A 24755-nucleotide genomic window follows, 5' to 3' on the forward strand; every position below is an offset into this window, starting at 1 on the left:
ACTCCGTCCTCAATGACCTTCAGGCTGGTGATCAGAGGCTTGTTCAGTGATGTCATCATAGGTTAGGGATAGTGATTAGGTTTCAATCACAACACAGACACATTTAGCCATACAGATTTACCATACATGCGCGTGTATGTGTGTCTGGAGAGAGCGAGGGACAGAGAAAGAGAGAGAGACGGAGAGAGAGAGAGAAAAAGAGAGAGAAACTGTGCCACCACTCTGTGCCCTTTTTGACTGATCGATGCAGTTCTGTCAATCACAGGGAGATTGAACTGCCTGACTAGCGAGAGAGGGAGAGGAAAGTAAGAGAGGGAGAGAGGAAAGAAAGAGAGAAGGAGGGGAAAGAGAGAGGGAGAGGAAAGTAAGAGAGGGAGAGAGGAACGAGAGAAGGAGAGGAAAGTAAGAGATAGGGAGAGAGAAGGAGAGGAAAGAAAGAGAGAGGGAGAGAGGAACAAGAGAAGGAGAGGAAAGTAAGAGAGGGAGAGAGGAAAGAGAGAAGGAGAGGAAAGAAAGAGAGGGAGAGAGGAACGATAGAAGGAGAGGAAAGTAAGAGAGAGGGAGAGAGGAACGAGAGGAGAGGAAATGAAGAGAGAGCAAAGAGAGAAGGAGAGGAAAGAGAGAGTGAGTGGAAAGAAAGTGAGAAGGAGAGGAAAGTAAGAGAGGGAGAGAGAGAGAGGAAAGAGAGAGAGGAAAGAGAGAAGGAGAGGAAAGATAGAGAGAGGAAAGAGAGAAGGAGAGGAAAGAGAGAGAGAGAGGAAAGAGAGAATGAGAGGAAAGAAAGATAGATAGAGGGAGAGAGAGGAAAGAGACAAGGAGAGGAAAGAGAGAAGGAGAGGAAAGAGATAAGGGGATGAAAGAGAGAAGGAGAGGAAAGAAAGAAGTAGGGAGAGAGGAAAGAGAGAGGGAGAGAGGGGAAAGAAAGAGAGAAGGAGAGGAAAGAAAGAGAGCGCAAAGAGAGGAGAGGAAAGAAAGTGTGGGGAAGAGAGAGAGGAAAGAGAGGAGAGGAAAGAAAGTGAGAGGGAGAGAGAGAGGAAAAAGAGAATGAGAGGAAAGAAAGAGCGAGGAAGGAGTGGAGAGGAAGAGAGAAGGAGAGGAAAGAAAGTGAGAGCAAAGAGAGAAGGAGAGGAAAGAACGTGTGAGGGAGAGAGACAGTAAAGAGAGGAGTGGGAATAAAGAGAGAGGGAGAGAGAGGAAAGAGAGAAGGAGAGGAAATAAAGTGTGAGGGTGAGAGAGAGGAAAGAGAGGAGTGGGAATAAAGAGAGAGGGAGAGAGAGGAAATAGAGAAGGAGAGGAAAGAAAGAGGGTGTGTGTGGGGGGTACGTTCCCAATGTATAAAGCAATATACAGATATCTCTCTCTCTCTCTCTTTCTCTCGTTCTCTCTCTATCTGGTCCCTACCCTCTCCCCCTTCCCTCTCTCTCTCCACTAGCCTGAGGAACTAACCAACGTGTTGGAGATCTGTAACATAGTGTTCACTAGTATGTTTGCCATGGAGATGATCCTGAAGATAACAGCGTCCGGATGTTTCAACTATCTGAGAAACCCCTACAATGTGTTCGACGGTGTCATCGTCATTATCAGGTTAACAACGGAAGGATTATCATCCAAATCTGTTCAACAATGTCATCCCAATATTCAAACCAATACAGACCCAAATCTGTTGAAATGTATTGAAAGTCTTGATTGAGTCTCCCCCTCTCCTCTTTCTCCCTCCCTCCCCTGCCCTCCCTCTCGCCAGTGTGTGTGAGATCATCGGCCAGTCTGACGGAGGTCTGTCCATTTTGAGGACCTTCAGACTCCTTCGTGTCCTGAAGCTAGTCAGGTTCATGCCAGCGCTGCGCAGACAGCTCGTGGTCCTGATGAAGACTATGGACAATGTGGCCACCTTCTGTATGCTGTTGATGCTGTTCATCTTTATATTCAGGTACACACACCGCTTTGTACACATCTGTATGTACACGATCACACACACACACACACACACACACACACACACACACACACACACACACACACACCTGGTACGCATGCAGTCACATATACATACATGCAGGCACAGTGGTGGACACACACACTCACCATGCACACAGCACACAGTGTATGTGCGTCAGCCTGCCTGCCTGACTGACTACACTTCCATGTCATTGAATTCCCATCATGAAGAGGTTCTAGACATTACCACCTGTTGACTGTAGAGGCTGAGACTGACAGAGAAACATACAGGAAGCCCCAGTGTAATAATCAGTGGCTGAGACTGACAGAGAAACATACAAGAAGCCCCAGTGTAATAATCAGTGGCTGAGACTGACAGAGAAACATACAGGAAGCCCCAGTGTAATAATCAGTGTAGATTTTTCCTTCCCCTTCTCCTTCTCATTTTCCTTTCTCTTCTCCTTCTCCTTCTTCTCCTTCTCTTTCTTCTCCTTCTCCTTCTCCTTCTTCTCCTTCTCTTTCTTCTCCTTCTCCTTCTTCTCCTTCTTCTCCTTCTACTTCTTCTCCTTCATCTTCTCCTTCTCCCTCTTCTCCTTCTTCTCCTTCTCCCTCCTCTCCTTCTTCGTCTCTTTCTCCCTCTTCTCCTTCTCCTTCGTCTCCTTCTTCTTCTCCTTCTTCTCCTTCTCCTTCTCCTTCTTCGTCATCTCCTCCTCCTCCATCTTCCTCCTCTTCTCCCTCTTCCATTCAGATGCTTCAGTTCCACTTCAGTGCAGAGAGGCATACACAGGATAAATGGAGCACATTGACAATGCCCTCCTATTAATGTCAATAACATTACAACTCCCTAGACATACAGTAGCCTACACAAACACCCTCCACGGTTGGTTACATAGGGTTTATCTTTCAATAACATTACAACTCCCTAGACAGACAGTAGCCTACACAAACACCCTCCTATTAATGTCAATAACAGTACAACTCCCTAGACAGACAGTAGCCTACACAAACACCCTCCTATTAATGTCAATAACATTACAACTCCCTAGACAGACAGTAGCCTACACAAACACCCTCCTATTAATGTCAATAACATTACAACTCCCTAGACAGACAGTAGCCTACACAAACACCCTCCTATTAATGGCAATAACATTACAACTCCCTAGACAGACAGTAGCCTACACAAACACCCTCCTATTAATGGCAATAACATTACAACTCCCTAGACAGACAGTAGCCTACACAAACACCCTCCTATTAATGTCAATAACATTACAACTCCCTAGACAGACAGTAGCCTACACAAACACCCTCCTATTAATGTCAATAACATTACAACTCCCTAGACAGACAGTAGCCTACACAAACACCCTCCACGGCTGGTTACATAGGGTTTATCTTTCAAGAGATGAAACCGCTAAGACATGTTTCTGCACACATCCCTACATCAGGTGATGATTGAGCCGTTCTTATTCCCTGGACAACTTGGTTTGTTTCATTTATATCCTTGTGTTACAGTATCTTGGGGATGAGTGTAGTTTTCTATTGGTCATATTAGAAGTGTATTGTCTGTCTTGGGTTGCAGTATCTTGGGGATGCATATCTTTGGCTGCAAGTTCAGCCTGAAGACAGAGGCAGGAGACACTGTTCCAGACAGGAAGAACTTTGACTCTCTACTCTGGGCCATCGTCACTGTGTTTCAGGTAAAGGGGTGGTAGTGTGTGTGTGCATTGTGCATGACCTCCACCTCTCCTCAGCTGCTCTCTCCTTCTCTCATCCCTCTCTCCTCCTCTCATCCATCTCTCATCCCTATCTCCTCTCTCCTTTTCTCACCTCTCTCCTTCTCTCATCCCTCTCTCCTTCTCTCCTCCATCTCTCATCCCTATCTCCTCTCATCCATCTCTCATCCCTATCTCCTCTCTCCTCTCATCCCTCTCTCCTTCTATCATCCCTCTCTCCTTCTCTCATCCCTCTCTTCTTCTCTCCTCCATCCATCATCCCTCTCTCCTTCTATCTTCCCTCTCGCCTTCTCTCATCCCTCTCTCCTTCTCTCCTCCATCTATCATCCCTCTCTCCTTCTATCATCCTTCTCTCATTCTCTCATCCCTCTCTCCTTCTCTCCTCCATCTCTCATCCCTCTCTCCTTCTCTCATCCATCGCTCATCCTTCGCTCCTACTCTTATCCCTCTCTCTTTCTCTCATCCCTCACTCCTTCTCTCATCCATACTTCTCTCATCCCTCGCTCCTTCTCTCATCCCCCTCTACTTCTCTCATTTCTCCTCCTCTCATCCCTTGCTCCTTCTATCATCCCTCTCTCTTTCTCTCATCCCTCTCTCCTTCTCTCCTCCATCTCTCATCCCTCTCTCCTTCTCTCATCCATCGCTCATCCCTCGCTCCTACTCTTATCCCTCTCTCTTTCTCTCATCCCTCACTCCTTCTCACATCCATCCTTCTCTCATCCCTCGCTCCTTCTCTCATCCCCCTTTACTTCTCTCATCCCTCGCTCCTACTCTCATCCATTTCTCCTCCTCTCATCCCTTGCTCCTTCTCTCATCCCTCTCTCATTTTCTCATCCCTCTCTCCTTTTCTCATCCCTCCATCCTCTCCTTCCTCTCTCCTTCTCTCATCCCTCTCTCCTTCTCTCACCCCCATCTCTTTCTCTCCTCCTTTCTCTGTGTAGATCCTAACCCAGGAAGACTGGAACACGGTGCTGTATAATGGAATGGCTGCCACCTCTCCTCTAGCTGCTCTGTACTTCGTAGCTCTTATGACGTTTGGGAACTACGTCCTCTTCAACCTGCTGGTGGCCATCTTGGTAGAGGGATTTCAGGCTGAGGTAAGAGTTTGAGCTTTTTTTTTTGGGGGGGGGGGGGGGGGGGGGGGGGGGTTACCATACTTCAAACCAATGACATGGCATAGATCTTTTGATGTAGCATTCATGTTCTTCCTCCTCTCTCCCTCCCACTCTTCGTCCATTCCTCCCCCTTTCTCTCTTGCCCTGCCTCCCTCTCTTTTTCTTTCTTTCTCTCTCTTCCCCTCACTCTCTTCCTTTGTCTTTCTCTCTGCTTCCCTCCCTCACTATCTTCCCCTCTCTCTCTTCCTGTCTTTCTCTCTCCTTCACTCCCTCCCTCTTTTTCTATCTCTCTCTTCCTTTGTCTTTCTCTCTGCTTCCCTCCCTCACTCTCTTCCCCTCTCTCTCTTCCTTTGTCTTTCTCTCTGCTTCCCTCCCTCACTCTCTTCCTTTGTCTTTCTCTCTGCTTCCCTCCCTCACTCTCTTCCCCTCTCTCTCTTCCTGTCTTTCTCTCTCCTTCACTCCCTCCATCACTCTTCCTCTCTCTCTTCCTCTCTCTGTCTCTCCACCAGGGAGATGCTAATCGCTCCTATTCAGAGGATGACAGTTCCCCCTCTAACTTTGACGAGAGTGAGAAGCTTAATGATTCTCTCAAACTGTCTGGTGAGTCTTCATATACTGCATTCACAATGTATTGCTGTGGTTTGGATGGTAGCATTCACAATGTATTGCTGTGGTTTGGATGGTAGCATTCACAATGTATTGCTGTGGTTTGGATGGTAGCATTCACAATGTAATGCTGTGGTTTGGATGGTAACATTCACAATGTAATGCTGTGGTTTGGATGGTAACATTCACAATGTATTGCTGTGGTTTGGATGGTAACATTCACAATGTATTGCTGTGGTTTGGATGGTAACATTCACAATGTAATGCTGTGGTTTGGATGGTAACATTCACAATGTATTGCTGTGGTTTGGATGGTAACATTCACAATGTATTGCTGTGGTTTGGATGGTAACATTCACAATATAATGCTGTGGTTTGGATGGTAACATTCACAATGTAATGCTGTGGTTTGGATGGTAACATTCACAATGTATTGCTGTGGTTTGGATGGTAACATTCACAATGTAATGCTGTGGTTTGGATGGTAACATCCAGAATATAATGCTGTGGTTTGGATGGTAACATTCACAATGTAATGCTGTGGTTTGGATGGTAACATTCACAATATAATGCTGTGGTTTGGATGGTAACATCCAGAATATAATGCTGTGGTTTGGATGGTAACATTCACAATGTAATGCTGTGGTTTGGATGGTAACATTCACAATGTATTGCTGTGGTTTGGATGGTAACATTCACAATATAATGCTGTGGTTGGATGGTAACATTCACAATGTAATGCTGTGGTTTGGATGGTAACATTCACAATGTAATGCTGTGGTTTGGATGGTAACATTCACAATATAATGCTGTGGTTTGGATGGTAACATTCACAATGTATTGCTGTGGTTTGGATGGTAACATTCACAATATAATGCTGTGGTTTGGATGGTAACATTCACAATGTATTGCTGTGGTTTGGATGGTAACATTCACAATATAATGCTGTGGTTTGGATGGTAACATTCACAATGTATTGCTGTGGTTTGGATGGTAACATTCACAATATAATGCTGTGGTTTGGATGGTAACATTCACAATGTATTGCTGTGGTTTGGATGGTAACATTCACAATATAATGCTGTGGTTTGGATGGTAACATTCACAATGTATTGCTGTGGTTTGGATGGTAACATTCACAATGTATTGCTGTGGTTTGGATGGTAACATTCACAATGTATTGCTGTGGTTTGGATGGTAACATTCACAATATAATGCTGTGGTTTGGATGGTAACATTCACAATATAATGCTGTGGTTTGGATGGTAACATTCACAATGTAATGCTGTGGTTTGGATGGTAACATTCACAATGTAATGCTGTGGTTTGGATGGTAACATTCACAATGTATTGCTGTGGTTTGGATGGTAACATTCACAATGTAATGCTGTGGTTTGGATGGTAACATTCACAATGTAATGCTGTGGTTTGGATGGTAACATTCACAATGTATTGCTGTGGTTTGGATGGTAACATTCACAATGTAATGCTGTGGTTTGGATGGTAACATTCACAATACAATGCTGTGGTTTGGATGGTAACATTCACAATATAATGCTGTGGTTTGGATGGTAACATTCACAATGTATTGCTGTGGTTTGGATGGTAACATTCACAATACAATGCTGTGGTTTGGATGGTAACATTCACAATGTATTGCTGTGGTTTGGATGGTAACATTCACAATGTATTGCTGTGGTTTGGATGGTAACATTCACAATATAATGCTGTGGTTTGGATGGTAACATTCACAATGTATTGCTGTGGTTTGGATGGTAACATTCACAATGTAATGCTGTGGTTTGGATGGTAACATTCACAATGTATTGCTGTGGTTTGGATGGTAACATTCACAATGTATTGCTGTGGTTTGGATGGTAACATTCACAATGTATTGCTGTGGTTTGGATGGTAACATTCACAATGTATTGCTGTGGTTTGGATGGTAACATTCACAATATAATGCTGTGGTTTGGATGGTAACATTCACAATGTATTGCTGTGGTTTGGATGGTAACATTCACAATATAATGCTGTGGTTTGGATGGTAACATTCACAATGTATTGCTGTGGTTTGGATGGTAACATTCACAATGTATTGCTGTGGTTTGGATGGTAACATTCACAATGTAATGCTGTGGTTTGGATGGTAACATTCACAATGTAATGCTGTGGTTTGGATGGTAACATTCACAATGTATTGCTGTGGTTTGGATGGTAACATTCACAATGTAATGCTGTGGTTTGGATGGTAACATTCACAATGTAATGCTGTGGTTTGGATGGTAACATTCACAATATAATGCTGTGGTTTGGATGGTAACATTCACAATGTATTGCTGTGGTTTGGATGGTAACATTCACAATGTAATGCTGTGGTTTGGATGGTAACATTCACAATACAATGCTGTGGTTTGGATGGTAACATTCACAATATAATGCTGTGGTTTGGATGGTAACATTCACAATGTATTGCTGTGGTTTGGATGGTAACATTCACAATACAATGCTGTGGTTTGGATGGTAACATTCACAATGTATTGCTGTGGTTTGGATGGTAACATTCACAATGTATTGCTGTGGTTTGGATGGTAACATTCACAATATAATGCTGTGGTTTGGATGGTAACATTCACAATGTATTGCTGTGGTTTGGATGGTAACATTCACAATGTAATGCTGTGGTTTGGATGGTAACATTCACAATGTATTGCTGTGGTTTGGATGGTAACATTCACAATGTATTGCTGTGGTTTGGATGGTAACATTCACAATGTATTGCTGTGGTTTGGATGGTAACATTCACAATGTATTGCTGTGGTTTGGATGGTAACATTCACAATATAATGCTGTGGTTTGGATGGTAACATTCACAATGTATTGCTGTGGTTTGGATGGTAACATTCACAATATAATGCTGTGGTTTGGATGGTAACATTCACAATGTATTGCTGTGGTTTGGATGGTAACATTCACAATGTATTGCTGTGGTTTGGATGGTAACATTCACAATATAATGCTGTGGTTTGGATGGTAACATTCACAATATAATGTTGTGGTTTGGATGGTAACATTCACAATGTAATGCTGTGGTTTGGATGGTAACATTCACAATGTAATGCTGTGGTTTGGATGGTAACATTCAGAATACAACACCTGTACAATGGTTTCTAGGACAAGCAGAGGACAAAGCAGAGGACAAAGCAGAGCATTCTTCATGCTCATGTTTCAAGGATGTTGTACACAACACATTAAAGGGGTGGGGGGTAGAGCATCCTGGAAACCATTGTACACGGACTAGGTATTCAGTCACAGACAAAGGAAGGTGGTTCCCAAGACAACTGTAGAATTCTGGATGGGATTCATATCAAAGTATAGTCATGCAGTGAGGAGTTATAGTGCACAGAGTGCTGAAGTAGACAGGGACACACATGGAGACAGGAAGGGCTGTTTTGGGGTTCATTCTGGGTAGCACTCAGTGTTCTCTACAACACACACAACACACACACACACACACCCCCCCTCCCCCACCCACCCACATCAACTCTTCCTCACAGTCTCCCACTTCCATTACAGATGTCCTCACCTTATTTGAACCAAGGCAGCTTCAAGCTCTCCTCAGACTGAGTGAAAGAGAAAAGAGAGTAAGACTACGTGTTCTAACTGACAAAAAGAACCCCGTCTGTTATCTATAAATCATAACTCTGACCCCGGTTTAGCCAATCAGCTTACAGAGCCCCCTGAGCTCAGCCAGAAACACTATTAGATCATCTAAGACCCGGAGAACATGTTCTGTAAAGCCTGACCTCCATAGAGTACCACAGTATGAGTCATAATACCCAGAAAACCTAGCGGTCAAACAAGGAAACGGTTCCAATCGTTTTTCCACCATCCATATTTCCCACAGGGGATTTCAGAAACACTTCAAATAAGGGCTGTGTTTCCTGTAGTCTTACCCTGATTTAATGTTTTGATAATCCTGTAAATCTCTCTCGGAGAAGGTGACTTTCATCAATGTATTCATCTGTATTTACCCCCCAAAAATGAAATGCGAATTAGCTGCTAACGTGGCTATCATAAAGAAGTACAAATGCAGTGATGATCTGGACGAGACTGCCGAATCGAGCCAAAGGTACATTTAGTCATTAATAAATTGGCTAAAGTTTTTTTAAATGTACCCGTTAGCAAAGGTGCCAGCTATAGAGGAAGTGCAGGAGCTTGCAGGGATTTGTAGTCTTATCGTCTTACTTTGATGCTAATTAGCATTTTCAAATCTGAGAGTAAATAGAGACTAATATATTGATAAAAGTCGCCTTGTCCGAGAGAGATTTACATGATTATCAAAACATTAAATCAGGGTAAGACTACACGAAACACAGCCCCTATTTGAAGTGTTTCTGAAATCCCCTGTGGGGAAAATGATTGGAACCATTTCCCTGTGTGACTCCTAGTTTTTATAGGTATTGTGACACCTCCAATGTGGGGCTCTATGTGAGGTGTCAGACCTAGTATTCCTGTTGTGGATAACTCTGTTCTGTGTCTCCTTGGGGTGTTACGTTATGGATGAAGACTGGAGAGTAGGTATCATGTGTGTTAATATTTTAATACTTCAAACAAGTGGAGCTAGCTGGGGGTATATATGAGGATTTAGGAAAAACTACAAGGGCTGTTTTAGAGACCGAATGCAATTATTTATATAAAGCTCTGTCCTTCTTCTTCTTCATCTTCGCCCTTTTAGATCCTAAGATCTGCACTTTGACCCCTAACGGGCACCTGGAGTTGACCACGTTGACCCCGGTGATGACCCCCAGGGGGTCGTACCCCACTGACAGGCTGACCTATGCCCTGGGGTCACGGAAGAGCAGCGTTATGAGTCTGGGCAAGGCCAACCTGGAGCAGAGGAGATCATTCTCTCTGGTGAGATGTAACACACACACACACACACACACACACACACACACTCAACCATTAACCCAGAATTTCTCAGTTTAAATACCCTTAAAAGAGGACTTTCCCTAATAGCAACACTTAGCATATCGTAAATATAACAGCTATTCTTTAAATGTCCGCAGTCTATGATTTCCTAGACCCCAGACTATGTACAAGTTGCATTACACAAATTACACACTACACGCCACATAATGGCAGTTATCAAGGGTCTGCTTAGCCACTAGTCAGCCGCAGACTATTCCGGATGGAGTCTTCAATTCGAGAAACATTCCCGACGACGGGGGAGATTCTGATCACAACGTTCCCAGTTCAGGAACTCCCTCGACTCCACGCATCTGTCTGTCGAGCCGAAGCCTGCCTTTGGTTGATTGAGCCTGGCTCAGTTCCCGGGATTCCAGTCGCCATGGCAACCACCGTTAATTAAACGAGAGAGAGAGAGAGGGAAGGAGAGAGACACGGAATGAGAGCGACAGAGAGCGCGAGAGAGAGAGAGAGAGAGAGAGAATGAGAGTGAGAGAGAGAGCTAGAGAGAGAGATATATATATATATATATATATATATATATATATAGAGAGAGAGAGAGGAAGAGAGGATTATGTATAGTTTAGTGACATACTTGTCTTAATTGTCACATGTTAATAACAATGTAAGACATCTTTGCTGAAGGCCTCCACAATCATTGTATACTCCACTGCCTGGGGGTAAAAGTTAACATGAATGTTTCTGTCCCCTACCAGTAGCCTGAGAGAGTTCCAAGTTAATTGTTTGATCAATGATGCCATTTTTTTTATTTACTCAATTTACCTGAAGAATCTAAAAACACATTTTTGTCTTTCTTCCACTTTGGTTTTTCCCTGTTGTGTTGATGTATATCTGTTTAATGAGGTGAGACACATCTCACACAAAAAAATGAAAGGGGGGTGGGACAAAATAAGCGTTGCTGTGGCAACGGTGGTATAAATTCCTCCGGTATATAGCTGTGAAAAAGACTGTGATTGTCGTCACAGGGACGATTCCAGAAGTAACCCATGTAATTATCCTGACAGAGGGGCTATCACCTCCTAGGGCACCACTCACACGGTTTAGAACGGTCAGTTAACTCACTTGGTAAAGTTTCACTGGTGAGGCTTCATTTGAACGTCGGCAGAAACACTGTCTAGAAAGTCTTTATATAAATAAATATATATATACATATATACACAGTAGGGAGAACAAGTATTTGATACACTGCCGATTTTGCAGGTTTCCCTACTTACAAAGCATGTAGAGGTCTGTAATTTTTATCCTAGGTACACTTCAACTGTGAGAGACGGAATCTAAAACAAAAATCCAGAAAATTACATTGTATGATTTTTTAACTAATTAATTTGCATTTTATTGCATGACATAAGTATTTGATACATCAGAAAAGCATAACTTAATATTTGGTACAGAAACCTTTGTTTGCAATTACAGAGATCATACGTTTTCCTGTAGTTCTTGACCAGGTTTGCACACACTGCAGCAGAGATTTTGGCCCACTCCTCCATACAGACCTTCTCCAGATCCTTCAGGTTTCGGGGCTGTCGCTGAGCAATACTTACTTTCAGCTCCCTCCAAAGATTTTCTCAAGTCTTGAGACTGGCTAGGCCACTCCAGGACCTTGAGATGCTTCTTACGGAGCCACTTCTTAGTTGCCCTGGCTGTGTGTTTCAGGTCGTTGTCATGCTGGAAGACCCAGCCACAACCCATCTTCAATGCTCTTACTGAGGGAAGGAAGTTGTTGGCCAAGATCTCGCGATACATGGCCCCATCCATCTTCCCCTCAATACGGTGCAGTCGTCCTGTCCCCTTTGCAGAAAACATCCCCAAAGAATGATGTTTCCACCTCCATGCTTCACGGTTGGGATGGTGTTCTTGGGGTTGTACTCATCCATCTTCTTCCTCCAAACACGGCGAGTGGAGTTTAGACCAAAAAGCTCTATTTTTGTCTCATCAGACCACATGACCTTCTCCAATTCCTCCTCTGGATCATCCAGACGGTCATTGGCAAACTTCAGACGATCCTGGACATGCGCTGGCTTGAGCAGGGGGACCTTGCGTGCGCAGCAGGATTTTAATCCATGACGGCGTAGTGTGTTACTAATGGTTTTCTTTGAGACTGTGGTCCCAGCTCTCTTCAGGTCATTGAACAGGTCCTGCCGTGTAGTTCTGGGCTGATCCCTCACCTTCTTCATGATCATTGATGCCTCACAAGGCGAGATCTTGCATGGAGCCCCTGACCGAGAGTGATTGACCATCATCTTGAACTTCTTTCATTTTCTAATAATTGCGCTAACAGTTGCCTTCTCACCAAGCTGCTTGTCTATTGTCCTATAGCCTATCCCAGCCTTGTGCAGGTCTACAATTATATCCCTGTGGTCCTTACACAGCTCTCTGGTCTTGGCCATTGTGGAGAGGTTGGATTCTGTTTGATTGAGTGTGTGGACAAGTGTCTTTTATACAGGTAACGAGTTCAAACAGGTGCAGTTAATACAGGTAATGAGTGGAGAACAGGAGGGCTTCTTAAAGAAAAACTAACAGGTCTGTGAGAGCCGGAATTCTTACTGGTTGGTAGGTGATCAAATACTTATGTCATGCAATAAAATGCAAATTAATTACTTAAAAACCATACAATGTGATTTTCTGGATTTTAGATTCCGTCTCTCACAGTTGAAGTGTACCTATGATAAAAATTACAGACCTCTACATGCTTTGTAAGTAGGAAAACCTGCAAAATCGGCAGTGTATCAAATACTTGTTCTCCGCACTGTATACACTGAGTGTACAAAACATTATGAACACCTGCTCTTTCCATGACAGACTGACCAGGTGAATCCAGTTCCACTTCTTTCAGCAGAAAAAGCCCCAAAACTGTGGTTGCAGTGGACTAAGGAACAAAAACACTGGACCCAGAAACTGCGGTTGCAGTGGGCTAAGGAACGAAAACACTGGACCCAGAAACTGCGGTTGCAGTGGGCTAAGGAACAAAAACACTGGACCCAGAAACTGCGGTTGCAGTGGGCTAAGGAACGAAAACACTGGACCCAGAAACTGCGGTTGCAGTGAGCTTAGGAACAAAAACACTGGACCCAGAAACTGCGGTTGCAGTGGGCTAAGGAACGAAAACACTGGACCCAGAAACTGCGGTTGCAGTGGGCTTAGGAGCGAAAACACTGGACACTGGAGAATTTGGAAAAACATTGCCTGGTCTCATGAAGACTGCTTCTTGCTGTTTCACGCTGATGGGAGGACTAGGGTTTGGAGAGAACCACACATGCATCCATCCTGCCACATGTCAACATTACAGGCTGGTGGTGATGTGATGGTGTGTTTTCATGGTACATATTGGGCCCCTTGATAAAAGTGGAGCAATGTTTGAATACCACAGGATATCTGAACATCTTTGCCAATCAGGCGCATCCCTTAATGGCAGCAGTGTATCCATCTGTGAAAGGATTGTTTTCAGCCGGGTAATGCCCCATGCCACATGGCTAGGATTGGCCAGGAATGGTTCCAGGACAGTGAATTCAGCTTAGTGCAGTGGCCTGCCCAGTCACCAGATCTCAATCCAATTGAGCATCTGTGGGATGAGATGGAGCCAGCTATTCAGGGTAGAGATCCACTACCAGCCAACTTGACACAACTGTGGAAAGCATTCGAGTCATCATGGCAGCTTGTAGAGTCCACGCCCCGACGTATTGAGACTGAGGCCAAACGGGGTCCTTAATGTTGTCTTTATGGTGTATATATGGTATATACATCATGTATTTACCAACGTATACAGTTCGAATACCAGTTCATTTTCTCATGTTGTCTTTTGTTGTCTTGGTTACAGCACCACGGCCGCAGTTCCCTGCACCACCATTGGGGTCGCCCTCCCCCTCCTCAGAGTGCATGGAACCGCAGGTAGATAGTTAGAGCAATGGAATACTTGATTACTTCATTAATCATGAATCGATCATTAATTAATCAGTCATATCCTATTAGTCCTTGTTAAATGATTAAAGTAACCTTATTGATCCATAATTAATTGTGTAATACACTATTTATCTCAGGAACGTACCAATCCTTTATGAATCCGTTATAACTACTTTATGAACTCTTCATGTACCCACCACATTCTGCCTGCCCTCAGGTCCAGCTGGAACAGCCTGGGTTGTCCCTCCCGGGGGCTAGGGGGGATGGGAGCAGGTGTGGTGGGAGGAAGCCTCCGTGTCCGAAGCCCCCACTCCCACATCCACTCCCTTTACCACTCAGCCGAACATGAGTTCCTCCTCTCCCCCGCTCTCCGCCTCCCCCCTCACCACGCTCCCCCTCTCCCCCTCCTCTCCCGACGCAATGCCATCCGGCACCGGGACCGCCGCGCTCTCTCCCTGGAGCTGCCAAACATGCTCCAGGTCCCCGGGGGACCTCCGTCTCACCCCAACCCCAGGATGAGGAGTGTTTCTGGGGGAGGGAGCAGCGGCAGTGGGGGTATGGTGGTGGAGCACCATGATTGTAATGGAAAGGCTCCTAGTCCTATTGGTGTTATGGGTCCCCAGACTGCCCAACTCCTAACGGAGGTCTTCCCTCAGCTGAACCTCGCCAAGGACAGATCGGACCTGGATGAGGAGATAGACTATGTGAGTTTTACTGCAAGACTGGCTACAACTGAGTAGTCTATGTTTACCCAGAGGGTTTTTACTCGATGGAAAAATGTCCTTGACTGAAATGACTGCCAAGTCATTGTATCAAACATTACCACCAGAGGTGACATGAATGTCCTCCCATTTTGCTCTACTGATAATACATTTCCTCTCTCCCTATTTCTCTCTCTCTTTCTCACACGCTCTCTCTCTCCTCCCCCTCCTCCTCTCTCCCTCTTTCTCTCTCTCTTTCTCTCACACTCTCTCTCTCCTCCCCCTCCTCCTCTCTCCCTCTTTCTCTCTCTCTTTCTCACACGCTCTCTCTCTCCTCCCCCTCCTCCTCTCTCCCTCTTTCTCTCTCTCTTTCTCACACGCTCTCTCTCTCCTCCCCCTCCTCCTCTCTCCCTCTTTCTCTCTCTCTTTCTCACACGCTCTCTCTCTCACACTCTCTCTCTCCTCCCCCTCCTCCTCTCTCTCTCTTTCTCTCTCTCTCTCTCACACTCTCTCTCTCCTCCCCCTCCTCCTCTCTCTCTCTTTCTCTCTCTCTCTCTCACACACGCTCTCTCTCTCCTCCCCCTCCTCCTCTCTTCCTCTTTCTCTCTCTCTTTCTCACACACGCTCTCTCTCTCCTCCCCCTCCTCCTCTCTCCCTCTTTCTCTCTCTCTTTCTCACACGCTCTCTCTCTCCTCCCCCTCCTCCTCTCTCCCTCTTTCTCTCTCTCTTTCTCACACACGCTCTCTCTCTCCTCCCCCTCCTCCTCTCTTCCTCCTCTCTCCCTCTTTCTCTCTCTCTTTCTCACACACGCTCTCTCTCTCCTCCCCCTCCTCCTCTCTCCCTCTTTCTCTCTCTCTTTCTCACACGCTCTCTCTCTCCTCCCCCTCCTCCTCTCTCCCTCTTTCTCTCTCTCTTTCTCACACGCTCTCTCTCTCCTCCCCCTCCTCCTCTCTTCCTCCTCCAGAGTCTGTGTTTCCGTATCCAGAAGATGATGGAGGTGTACAGGCCTGACTGGTGTGAGAAAAGAGAGGACTGGTCTGTCTACCTCTTCTCACCACAGAACAAGTATGTTACTCAGACACACACACATAAAGACCTGTCTGTCTCTTGTTACTCAGACACACACACATAAAGACCTGTCTGTCTCTTGTTACTCAGACAACACACACATAAAGACCTGTCTGTCTCTTGTTACTCAGACACACACACATAAAGACCTGTCTGTCTCTTGTTACTCAGACAACACACACATAAAGAGCTGTCTGTCTCTTGTTACTCAGACACACACACATAAAGACCTGTCTGTCTCTTGTTACCCAGACAACACACACATAAAGACCTGTCTGTCTCTTGTTACTCAGACACACACACATAAAGACCTGTCTGTATCTTGTTACTCAGACAACACACACATAAAGACCTGTCTGTCTCTTGTTACTCAGACAACACACATAAAGACCTGTCTGTCTCTTTTTACCCAGACAACACACATAAAGACCTGTCTGTCTCTTGTTACTCAGACACACACACATAAAGACCTGTCTGTCTCTTGTTACCCACACACACACACATAAAGACCTGTCTGTCTCTTGTTACTCAGACAACACACACATAAAACCTGTCTGTCTCTTGTTACTCAGACAACACACACATAAAACCTGTCTGTCTCTTGTTACTCAGACAACACACACATAAATACCTGTCTGTCTCTTGTTACCCAGACAACACACACATAAAGACCTGTCTGTCTCTTGATACCCACACACACACACATAAAGACCTGTCTGTCTCTTGTTACCCACACACACACACATAAAGACCTGTCTGTCTCTTGTTACTCAGACAACACACACATAAAACCTGTCTGTCTCTTGTTACTCAGACAACACACACATAAATACCTGTCTGTCTCTTGTTACCCAGACAACACACACATAAAGACCTGTCTGTCTCTTGTTACTCAGACACACACACATAAAGACCTGTCTGTCTCTTGTTACTCAGACAACACACACATAAAACCTGTCTGTCTCTTGTTACTCAGACAACACACACATAAATACCTGTCTGTCTCTTGTTACCCAGACAACACACACATAAAGACCTGTCTGTCTCTTGTTACTCAGACACACACACATAAAGACCTGTCTGTCTCTTGTTACTCAGACACACACACATAAAGACCTGTCTATCTCTTCAACGCTCTTAGTTGTTGTGGAAGTTGACCCACTATGCCGTTTACTTTCTGCATCTTCATCATATCGCTGAGTCTGCCTTTAAAGCTCTTATTTTGGTACAATCCCCACCACTTTAGCGCTGCTACCTGACCCGAGCCCGACGGACCCTGACATTATTCACAAGCCATTTGCTCGTGCTCTGCTGCGCAGTACAGTCATATCTGACTAAGATCATAACATGGTGACAGAAGTGCTTCAACGTCGTCAAATATAAGACAGGAGAGATTATTTCACGGAAAATAATAATGGTCCTTGAGTTTTGTCGGAGTTTAGAGGGAAGAAGTTAGCTAACTGTTGTCATGTCTCGTCATTGAGCAGAGCAGCCCAAGCCGAGACGTTACTATGGATACTCCCAGACTCAGAGCTGCCATGATCAGAGTGCATGCAGAGTGAGGTGCGAGCAGGGAGCGAGTTACAGACAGAGAGGAGCAGCTAATGGAAGTTACGTCTGATTTAGGGCAGGGCCTTAAATTTGGCAGAAGAAATAGGGCCTGTGTAAAGTAGGCTCTGAATGTCGCAGGCATGGGTAGAGCTCGGGCTTAAAATCCATGCCTGTGCAGGGCTCTACCCACCACTAACCATTTCCTACAAAGTGCTTTGACTTCATAGCTGTATTATAATAAGTAGATTTACTAGATTTCCAGAAAATCTATCTAACATAGAAGCTTATTATTTTTCCTGAGAATTCACAGCACTTTTAGTCCCAGGCTGTATGTTGTTCTCCCAATTGGCAATCACCAGACTCCATTACATGCTGAGTACACTGGTGTTACTGTCTCACACACACACACACACGCACACACACACGCACACGCACACGCACGCACGCAGGCACGCACACACGCAAACACACACACGCACGCACGCAAACACACACGCACACACACACACACACACACAGGCATGTCAGGGGCCCAAGGCTTGACTGATTGCACCTGCCACTGCTAAAACACAGCTCCAGGCTGTCATAAAGTGGCTTTCACAGGGAACTGTGTGTGTGTGTGTGTGTGTGTGTGTGTGTGTGTGTGTGCGTGTGCGTGCTACTATGCCAGCTCATCCATTGGTCAGGATCAATACAGGGTTGCCAGGTGTGAATCAATATATAGGGGACAGGGTTGCCAAGTCTGAATCAATATATAGGGGACAGGGTTGCCAGGTCTGATTCAATATATAGGGGACAGAGTTGCCAGGTCTGAATCAATAAATAGGGAACAGGGTTGCCAGGTCTGAATCAATAGAGAGGGGACAGGGTTGCCAGGTATCGATCCGTCCTCTTTGTCTAGATAGCAGGTTTTGCTGTGGTTCACTGTTTTCTGTTCATCAGTGTGATGATTAGATGAAGAGTGCTGTGGGCTCAGAGGGATACACACACATACAGTACAGTACATAGACACACATTCTCAGTAAATCCCCATTATAAACATTTCCATGAAAGCTTTCAGTAGGTGGCAGGTGCTATCATCACAAACATCTAGGCACAGTAACATGTTCTAATCTAACTTTTTTATGTCCCACCTTACCCCCTAACTTTCTCCCTTTCTCTCTCCCCCCATCTCCATCCATCCCTCCCTTTCTCTCTCTCTCCCCCTCTCCATCCCTCCCTCCCTCCCTCTCTCTCTCTCTCTCTCTCTCCCTCCCCCTCTCTCTCTCTCTCTCCATCCCTCCCTCCCTCCCTCTCTCTCTCTCTCTCTCTCTCCCTCCCCCTCTCTCTCTCTCTCTCCATCCCTCCCTCCCTCCCTCTCTCTCTCTCTCTCTCTCTCCCTCCCCCTCTCTCTCTCTCTCTCCATCCCTCCCTCCCTCTCTCTCTCTCTCTCTCTCTCTCCCTCCCCCTCTCTCTCTCTCTCTCCATCCCTCCCTCCCTCCCTCTCTCTCTCTCTCTCTCTCTCTCTCCATCCCTCCCTCCCTCCCTCTCTCTCTCTCTCTCTCTCTCTCTCTCTCTCTATCCCTCCCTCCCTGCCTCCCTCCCTCTCTATCTATCGCTCTCTCTCTCCCCTCCCTCTCTCTCCCCTCCCTCTCTCCCTCTCTCTCTCTCTCTCTCTCTCTCTCTCCCTCCATCCCTCCCTCCCCCCTCCCTGCCTCCCTCCCTCTCTCTCCCTCCCTCTCTCTCTCTCTCCCTCCATCCCTCCCTCCCCCCTCCCTGCCTCCCTCCCTCTCTCTCTCTCCCTCTCTCTCAGGTTCAGACTGCTATGTCAGTCCATTATAGCCCACAAGCTCTTTGACTACGTGGTTTTATCCTTCATCTTTCTCAACTGTATCACTGTAGCTCTGGAGAGACCCAAGATACTGCAGAGCAGCTTGGTAAGACTGGGGTACACACACACACACACACACACACACACACACACACACACAGACACACGCATGCATGCATGTAAGTAATCACTTATACGCACATACATGCACGCTGACACACACACACACACATTCACACACACACACACCTCTGCTTCATATCCATATTCATTCATTATTCTGTGTGTCACTGGACAACCAGACAGTAGGCCTACAGCTTCCATGTTAAATTCATAAGGATGGATTTGGGAGCTATTTTAGCCGTGAGAAATTAGAGGTTGGAGACTTTTTCTAAAGTGTCTCGAAGTTTTTTGATAGAAGATAACTTTGTGCTGGTGTGCTCCTGCTCTAATTCCCTCCCTCCCTCTCTCTCTCTCTCTCTCTCTCTCTCTCTCTCTCTCTCTCTCTCGGTCTATCTCTCTCTCTCTCTCTCTCCTAATTTATCTCTGTCTTTCCATTTTTGTCATTCTTCTCCTCCTACTTTTCTTGGCATTATCTGTCTTTCTCAATTGTTCGCTCCCTTCCCCTTCCCCCTCCCTCCCTACATCTCTCTCTCTCCCCCTTTCCCCTCCCTCCCTACATCTCCCTCTCCTTCCCCCTCCCTCCCTCCCTACATCTCTCTCTCCCTCCCTCCCTTCCTCCCTCCAGGAAAGACTTTTCCTCACCGTCTCCAACTACGTCTTCACAGCCATATTTGTGGCTGAGATGACCGTCAAGGTAACGTACCAATTTCTCCTCTCTTCTCAACCTCTCTTCTCCTCTCCTTTCCTAGGACTGTAATGGAAAAAGATCTACCGACATGCTGTCGTCATGTTGTCTCTCCTCTCCTCCTCATCTTCTTCTCTCCTTTCTCCCTCTTTCTATTCCTCAGTCCATTTCACTTAATCAGTTCCCCATCATTAACGATGGAGAGATAATTAGATAGAATTAAAAGATAATGTCTCTCTCTCCAGCTATAGCCTCTAGCCAGTCCTGGGGATGTCCCACTCTACCTCACTCCTCTCGTCCATGTCTTGTACAAACCCCTTCATATCCTCTCTCTCCGTATGGAGACTGTCATCTTGTCAACCTAACATCTGTCTCAGGAACACTAATTAAACAACGGTATTCATTAGACAAAGTTTCCCCTCGTAAATGCACTCCATCATTTGCCTTGCCTTGTATCTTGTCACACACCTTCACACACTCATACACACGCACAGACGTACATATACACACACATACACACGCGCACACACCCTAGCGTGAAGTCACTGTCACCATCTATACTAGCATCCTTTTATCATGTCTAGACATAGTGCTGTATATCTCCAGGTCTGTTATCATGTCTAGACATAGTGCTGTATATCTCCAGGTCTGTTATCATGTCTAGACATAGTGCTGTATATCTCCAGGTCTGTTATCATGTCTAGACATAGTGCTGTATGTCTCCAGGTCTGTTATCATGTCTAGACATAGTGCTGTACATCTCCAGGTCTGTTATCATGTCTAGACATAGTGCTGTATATCTCCAGGTCTGTTATCATGTCTAGACATAGTGCTGTACATCTCCAGGTCTGTTATCATGTCTAGACATAGTGCTGTACATCTCCAGGTCTGTTATCATGTCTAGACATAGTGCTGTATATCTCCAGGTCTGTTATAATGTCTAGACATAGTGCTGTATATCTCCAGGTCTGTTATCATGTCTAGACATAGTGCTGTATATCTCCAGGTCTGTTATCATGTCTAGACATAGTGCTGTATATCTCCAGGTCTGTTATCATGTCTAGACATAGTGCTGTATCTCTCCAGGTCTGTTATCATGTCTAGACATAGTGCTGTATAACTCCAGCCAGGTCTGTTATCATGTCTAGACATAGTGCTGTATATCTCCAGGTCTGTTATCATGTCTAGACATAGTGCTGTACATCTCCAGGTCTGTTATCATGTCTAGACATAGTGCTGTATATCTCCAGGTCTGTTATCATGTCTAGACATAGTGCTGTACATCTCCAGGTCTGTTATCATGTCTAGACATAGTGCTGTATATCTCCAGGTCTGTTATAATGTCTAGACATAGTGCTGTATATCTCCAGGTCTGTTATCATGTCTACACATAGTGCTGTATATCTCCAGGTCTGTTATCATGTCTAGACATAGTGCTGTATGTCTCCAGGTCTGTTATCATGTCTAGACATAGTGCTGTATATCTCCAGGTCTGTTATCATGTCTAGACATAGTGCTGTATATCTCCAGGTCTGTTATCATGTCTAGACATAGTGCTGTATATCTCCAGGTCTGTTATCATGTCTACACATAGTGCTGTATATCTCCAGGTCTGTTATCATGTCTAGACATAGTGCTGTATATCTCCAGGTCTGTTATCATGTCTACACATAGTGCTGTATATCTCCAGGTCTGTTATCATGTCTAGACATAGTGCTGTATATCTCCAGGTCTGTTATCATGTCTACACATAGTGCTGTATATCTCCAGGTCTGTTATCATGTCTAGACATAGTGCTGTACATCTCCAGGTCTGTTATCATGTCTAGACATAGTGCTCTATATCTCCAGGTCTGTTATCATGTCTAGACATAGTGCTGTATATCTCCAGGTCTGTTATCATGTCTAGACATAGTGCTGTACATCTCCAGGTCTGTTATCATGTCTAGACATAGTGCTGTATCTCTCCAGGTCTGTTATCATGTCTAGACATAGTGCTGTACATCTCCAGGTCTGTTATCATGTCTAGACATAGTGCTGTACATCTCCAGGTCTGTTATCATGTCTAGACATAGTGCTGTATATCTCCAGGTCTGTTATAATGTCTAGACATAGTGCTGTATATCTCCAGGTCTGTTATCATGTCTAGACATAGTGCTGTATATCTCCAGGTCTGTTATCATGTCTAGACATAGTGCTGTATATCTCCAGGTCTGTTATCATGTCTAGACATAGTGCTGTATCTCTCCAGGTCTGTTATCATGTCTAGACATAGTGCTGTATAACTCCAGCCAGGTCTGTTATCATGTCTAGACATAGTGCTGTATATCTCCAGGTCTGTTATCATGTCTAGACATAGTGCTGTACATCTCCAGGTCTGTTATCATGTCTAGACATAGTGCTGTATATCTCCAGGTCTGTTATCATGTCTAGACATAGTGCTGTACATCTCCAGGTCTGTTATCATGTCTAGACATAGTGCTGTATATCTCCAGGTCTGTTATAATGTCTAGACATAGTGCTGTATATCTCCAGGTCTGTTATCATGTCTACACATAGTGCTGTATATCTCCAGGTCTGTTATCATGTCTAGACATAGTGCTGTATGTCTCCAGGTCTGTTATCATGTCTAGACATAGTGCTGTATATCTCCAGGTCTGTTATCATGTCTAGACATAGTGCTGTATATCTCCAGGTCTGTTATCATGTCTAGACATAGTGCTGTATATCTCCAGGTCTGTTATCATGTCTACACATAGTGCTGTATATCTCCAGGTCTGTTATCATGTCTAGACATAGTGCTGTATATCTCCAGGTCTGTTATCATGTCTACACATAGTGCTGTATATCTCCAGGTCTGTTATCATGTCTAGACATAGTGCTGTATATCTCCAGGTCTGTTATCATGTCTACACATAGTGCTGTATATCTCCAGGTCTGTTATCATGTCTAGACATAGTGCTGTACATCTCCAGGTCTGTTATCATGTCTAGACATAGTGCTCTATATCTCCAGGTCTGTTATCATGTCTAGACATAGTGCTGTATATCTCCAGGTCTGTTATCATGTCTAGACATAGTGCTGTATATCTCCAGGTCTGTTATCATGTCTAGACATAGTGCTGTATCTCTCCAGGTCTGTTATCATGTCTACACATAGTGCTGTATATCTCCAGGTCTGTTATCATGTCTAGACATAGTGCTGTATATCTCCAGGTCTGTTATCATGTCTAGACATAGTGCTGTATATCTCCAGGTCTGTTATCATGTCTAGACATAGTGCTGTACATCTCCAGGTCTGTTATCATGTCTAGACATAGTGCTGTAAATCTCCAGGTCTGTTATCATGTCTAGACATAGTGCTGTATATCTCCAGGTCTGTTATCATGTCTAGACATAGTGCTGTATCTCTCCAGGTCTGTTATCATGTCTAGACATAGTGCTGTATGTCTCCAGGTCTGTTATCATGTCTAGACATAGTGCTGTACATCTCCAGGTCTGTTATCATGTCTAGACATAGTGCTGTATATCTCCAGGTCTGTTATCATGTCTAGACATAGTGCTGTATATCTCCAGGTCTGTTATCATGTCTAGACATAGTGCTGTATCTCTCCAGGTCTGTTATCATGTCTAGACATAGTGCTGTATATCTCCAGGTCTGTTATCATGTCTAGACATAGTGCTGTATATCTCCAGGTCTGTTATCATGTCTAGACATAGTGCTGTATATCTCCAGGTCTGTTATCATGTCTAGACATAGTGCTGTAAATCTCCAGGTCTGTTATAATGTCTAGACATAGTGCTGTATATCTCCAGGTCTGTTATCATGTCTAGACATAAAGCTGTAAATCTCCAGGTCTGTTATCATGTCTAGACATAGTGCTCTATATCTCCAGGTCTGTTATCATGTCTAGACATAGTGCTGTAAATCTCCAGGTCTGTTATAATGTCTAGACATAGTGCTGTATATCTCCAGGTCTGTTATCATGTCTAGACATAAAGCTGTAAATCTCCAGGTCTGTTATCATGTCTAGACATAGTGCTGTATATCTCCAGGTCTGTTATCATGTCTAGACATAGTGCTGTATATCTCCAGGTCTGTTATCATGTCTAGACATAGTGCTGTATATCTCCAGGTCTGTTATAATGTCTAGACATAGTGCTGTATATCTCCAGGTCTGTTATCATGTCTAGACATAGTGCTGTATATCTCCAGGTCTGTTATCATGTCTAGACATAGTGCTGTATATCTCCAGGTCTGTTATAATGTCTAGACATAGTGCTGTATATCTCCAGGTCTGAATATTGAATTATTGATGTAAACACTGTCATATGAAATCACCATGAAATCAGCAGAATGCACAGATTCCATTATAGAACAAAATCATTGACTGAGTGTTGACAGAGTGAGAATTTGTTAATAGCCTGACTGTCCTCTGTTCTGTAGAGCTGCTCTGTCATCAGTGTGAGAGTGTCTGAATGTGTTGTCTTGCTGTTTCTGTAGGCCTACAGATCAATCCTTCCATTAGTCATCA

General features: G+C 44.7%; 1 protein-coding gene across 1 annotated transcript in view; it reads left to right on the forward strand.

Annotated features, from left to right (window-relative positions):
* Positions 1-24755, forward strand: part of LOC110495059 (voltage-dependent T-type calcium channel subunit alpha-1I) — a 183201-nt gene that overhangs the window by 60295 nt on the left and 98151 nt on the right. The window contains 11 exon segments of the mRNA XM_090195546.1: positions 1433-1584; positions 1742-1927; positions 3521-3638; positions 4616-4771; positions 5299-5389; positions 10134-10312; positions 14202-14272; positions 14502-14988; positions 15950-16050; positions 19397-19520; positions 20163-20231. Of these exon segments, the coding sequence (XP_090051672.1) occupies positions 1433-1584; positions 1742-1927; positions 3521-3638; positions 4616-4771; positions 5299-5389; positions 10134-10312; positions 14202-14272; positions 14502-14988; positions 15950-16050; positions 19397-19520; positions 20163-20231 (1734 nt within the window).

This window comes from Oncorhynchus mykiss, chromosome 13, assembly GCF_057628025.1.
Source record: "Oncorhynchus mykiss isolate SJ-2025 chromosome 13, ASM5762802v1, whole genome shotgun sequence".
Taxonomy (NCBI): Eukaryota; Metazoa; Chordata; class Actinopteri; order Salmoniformes; family Salmonidae; genus Oncorhynchus; species Oncorhynchus mykiss.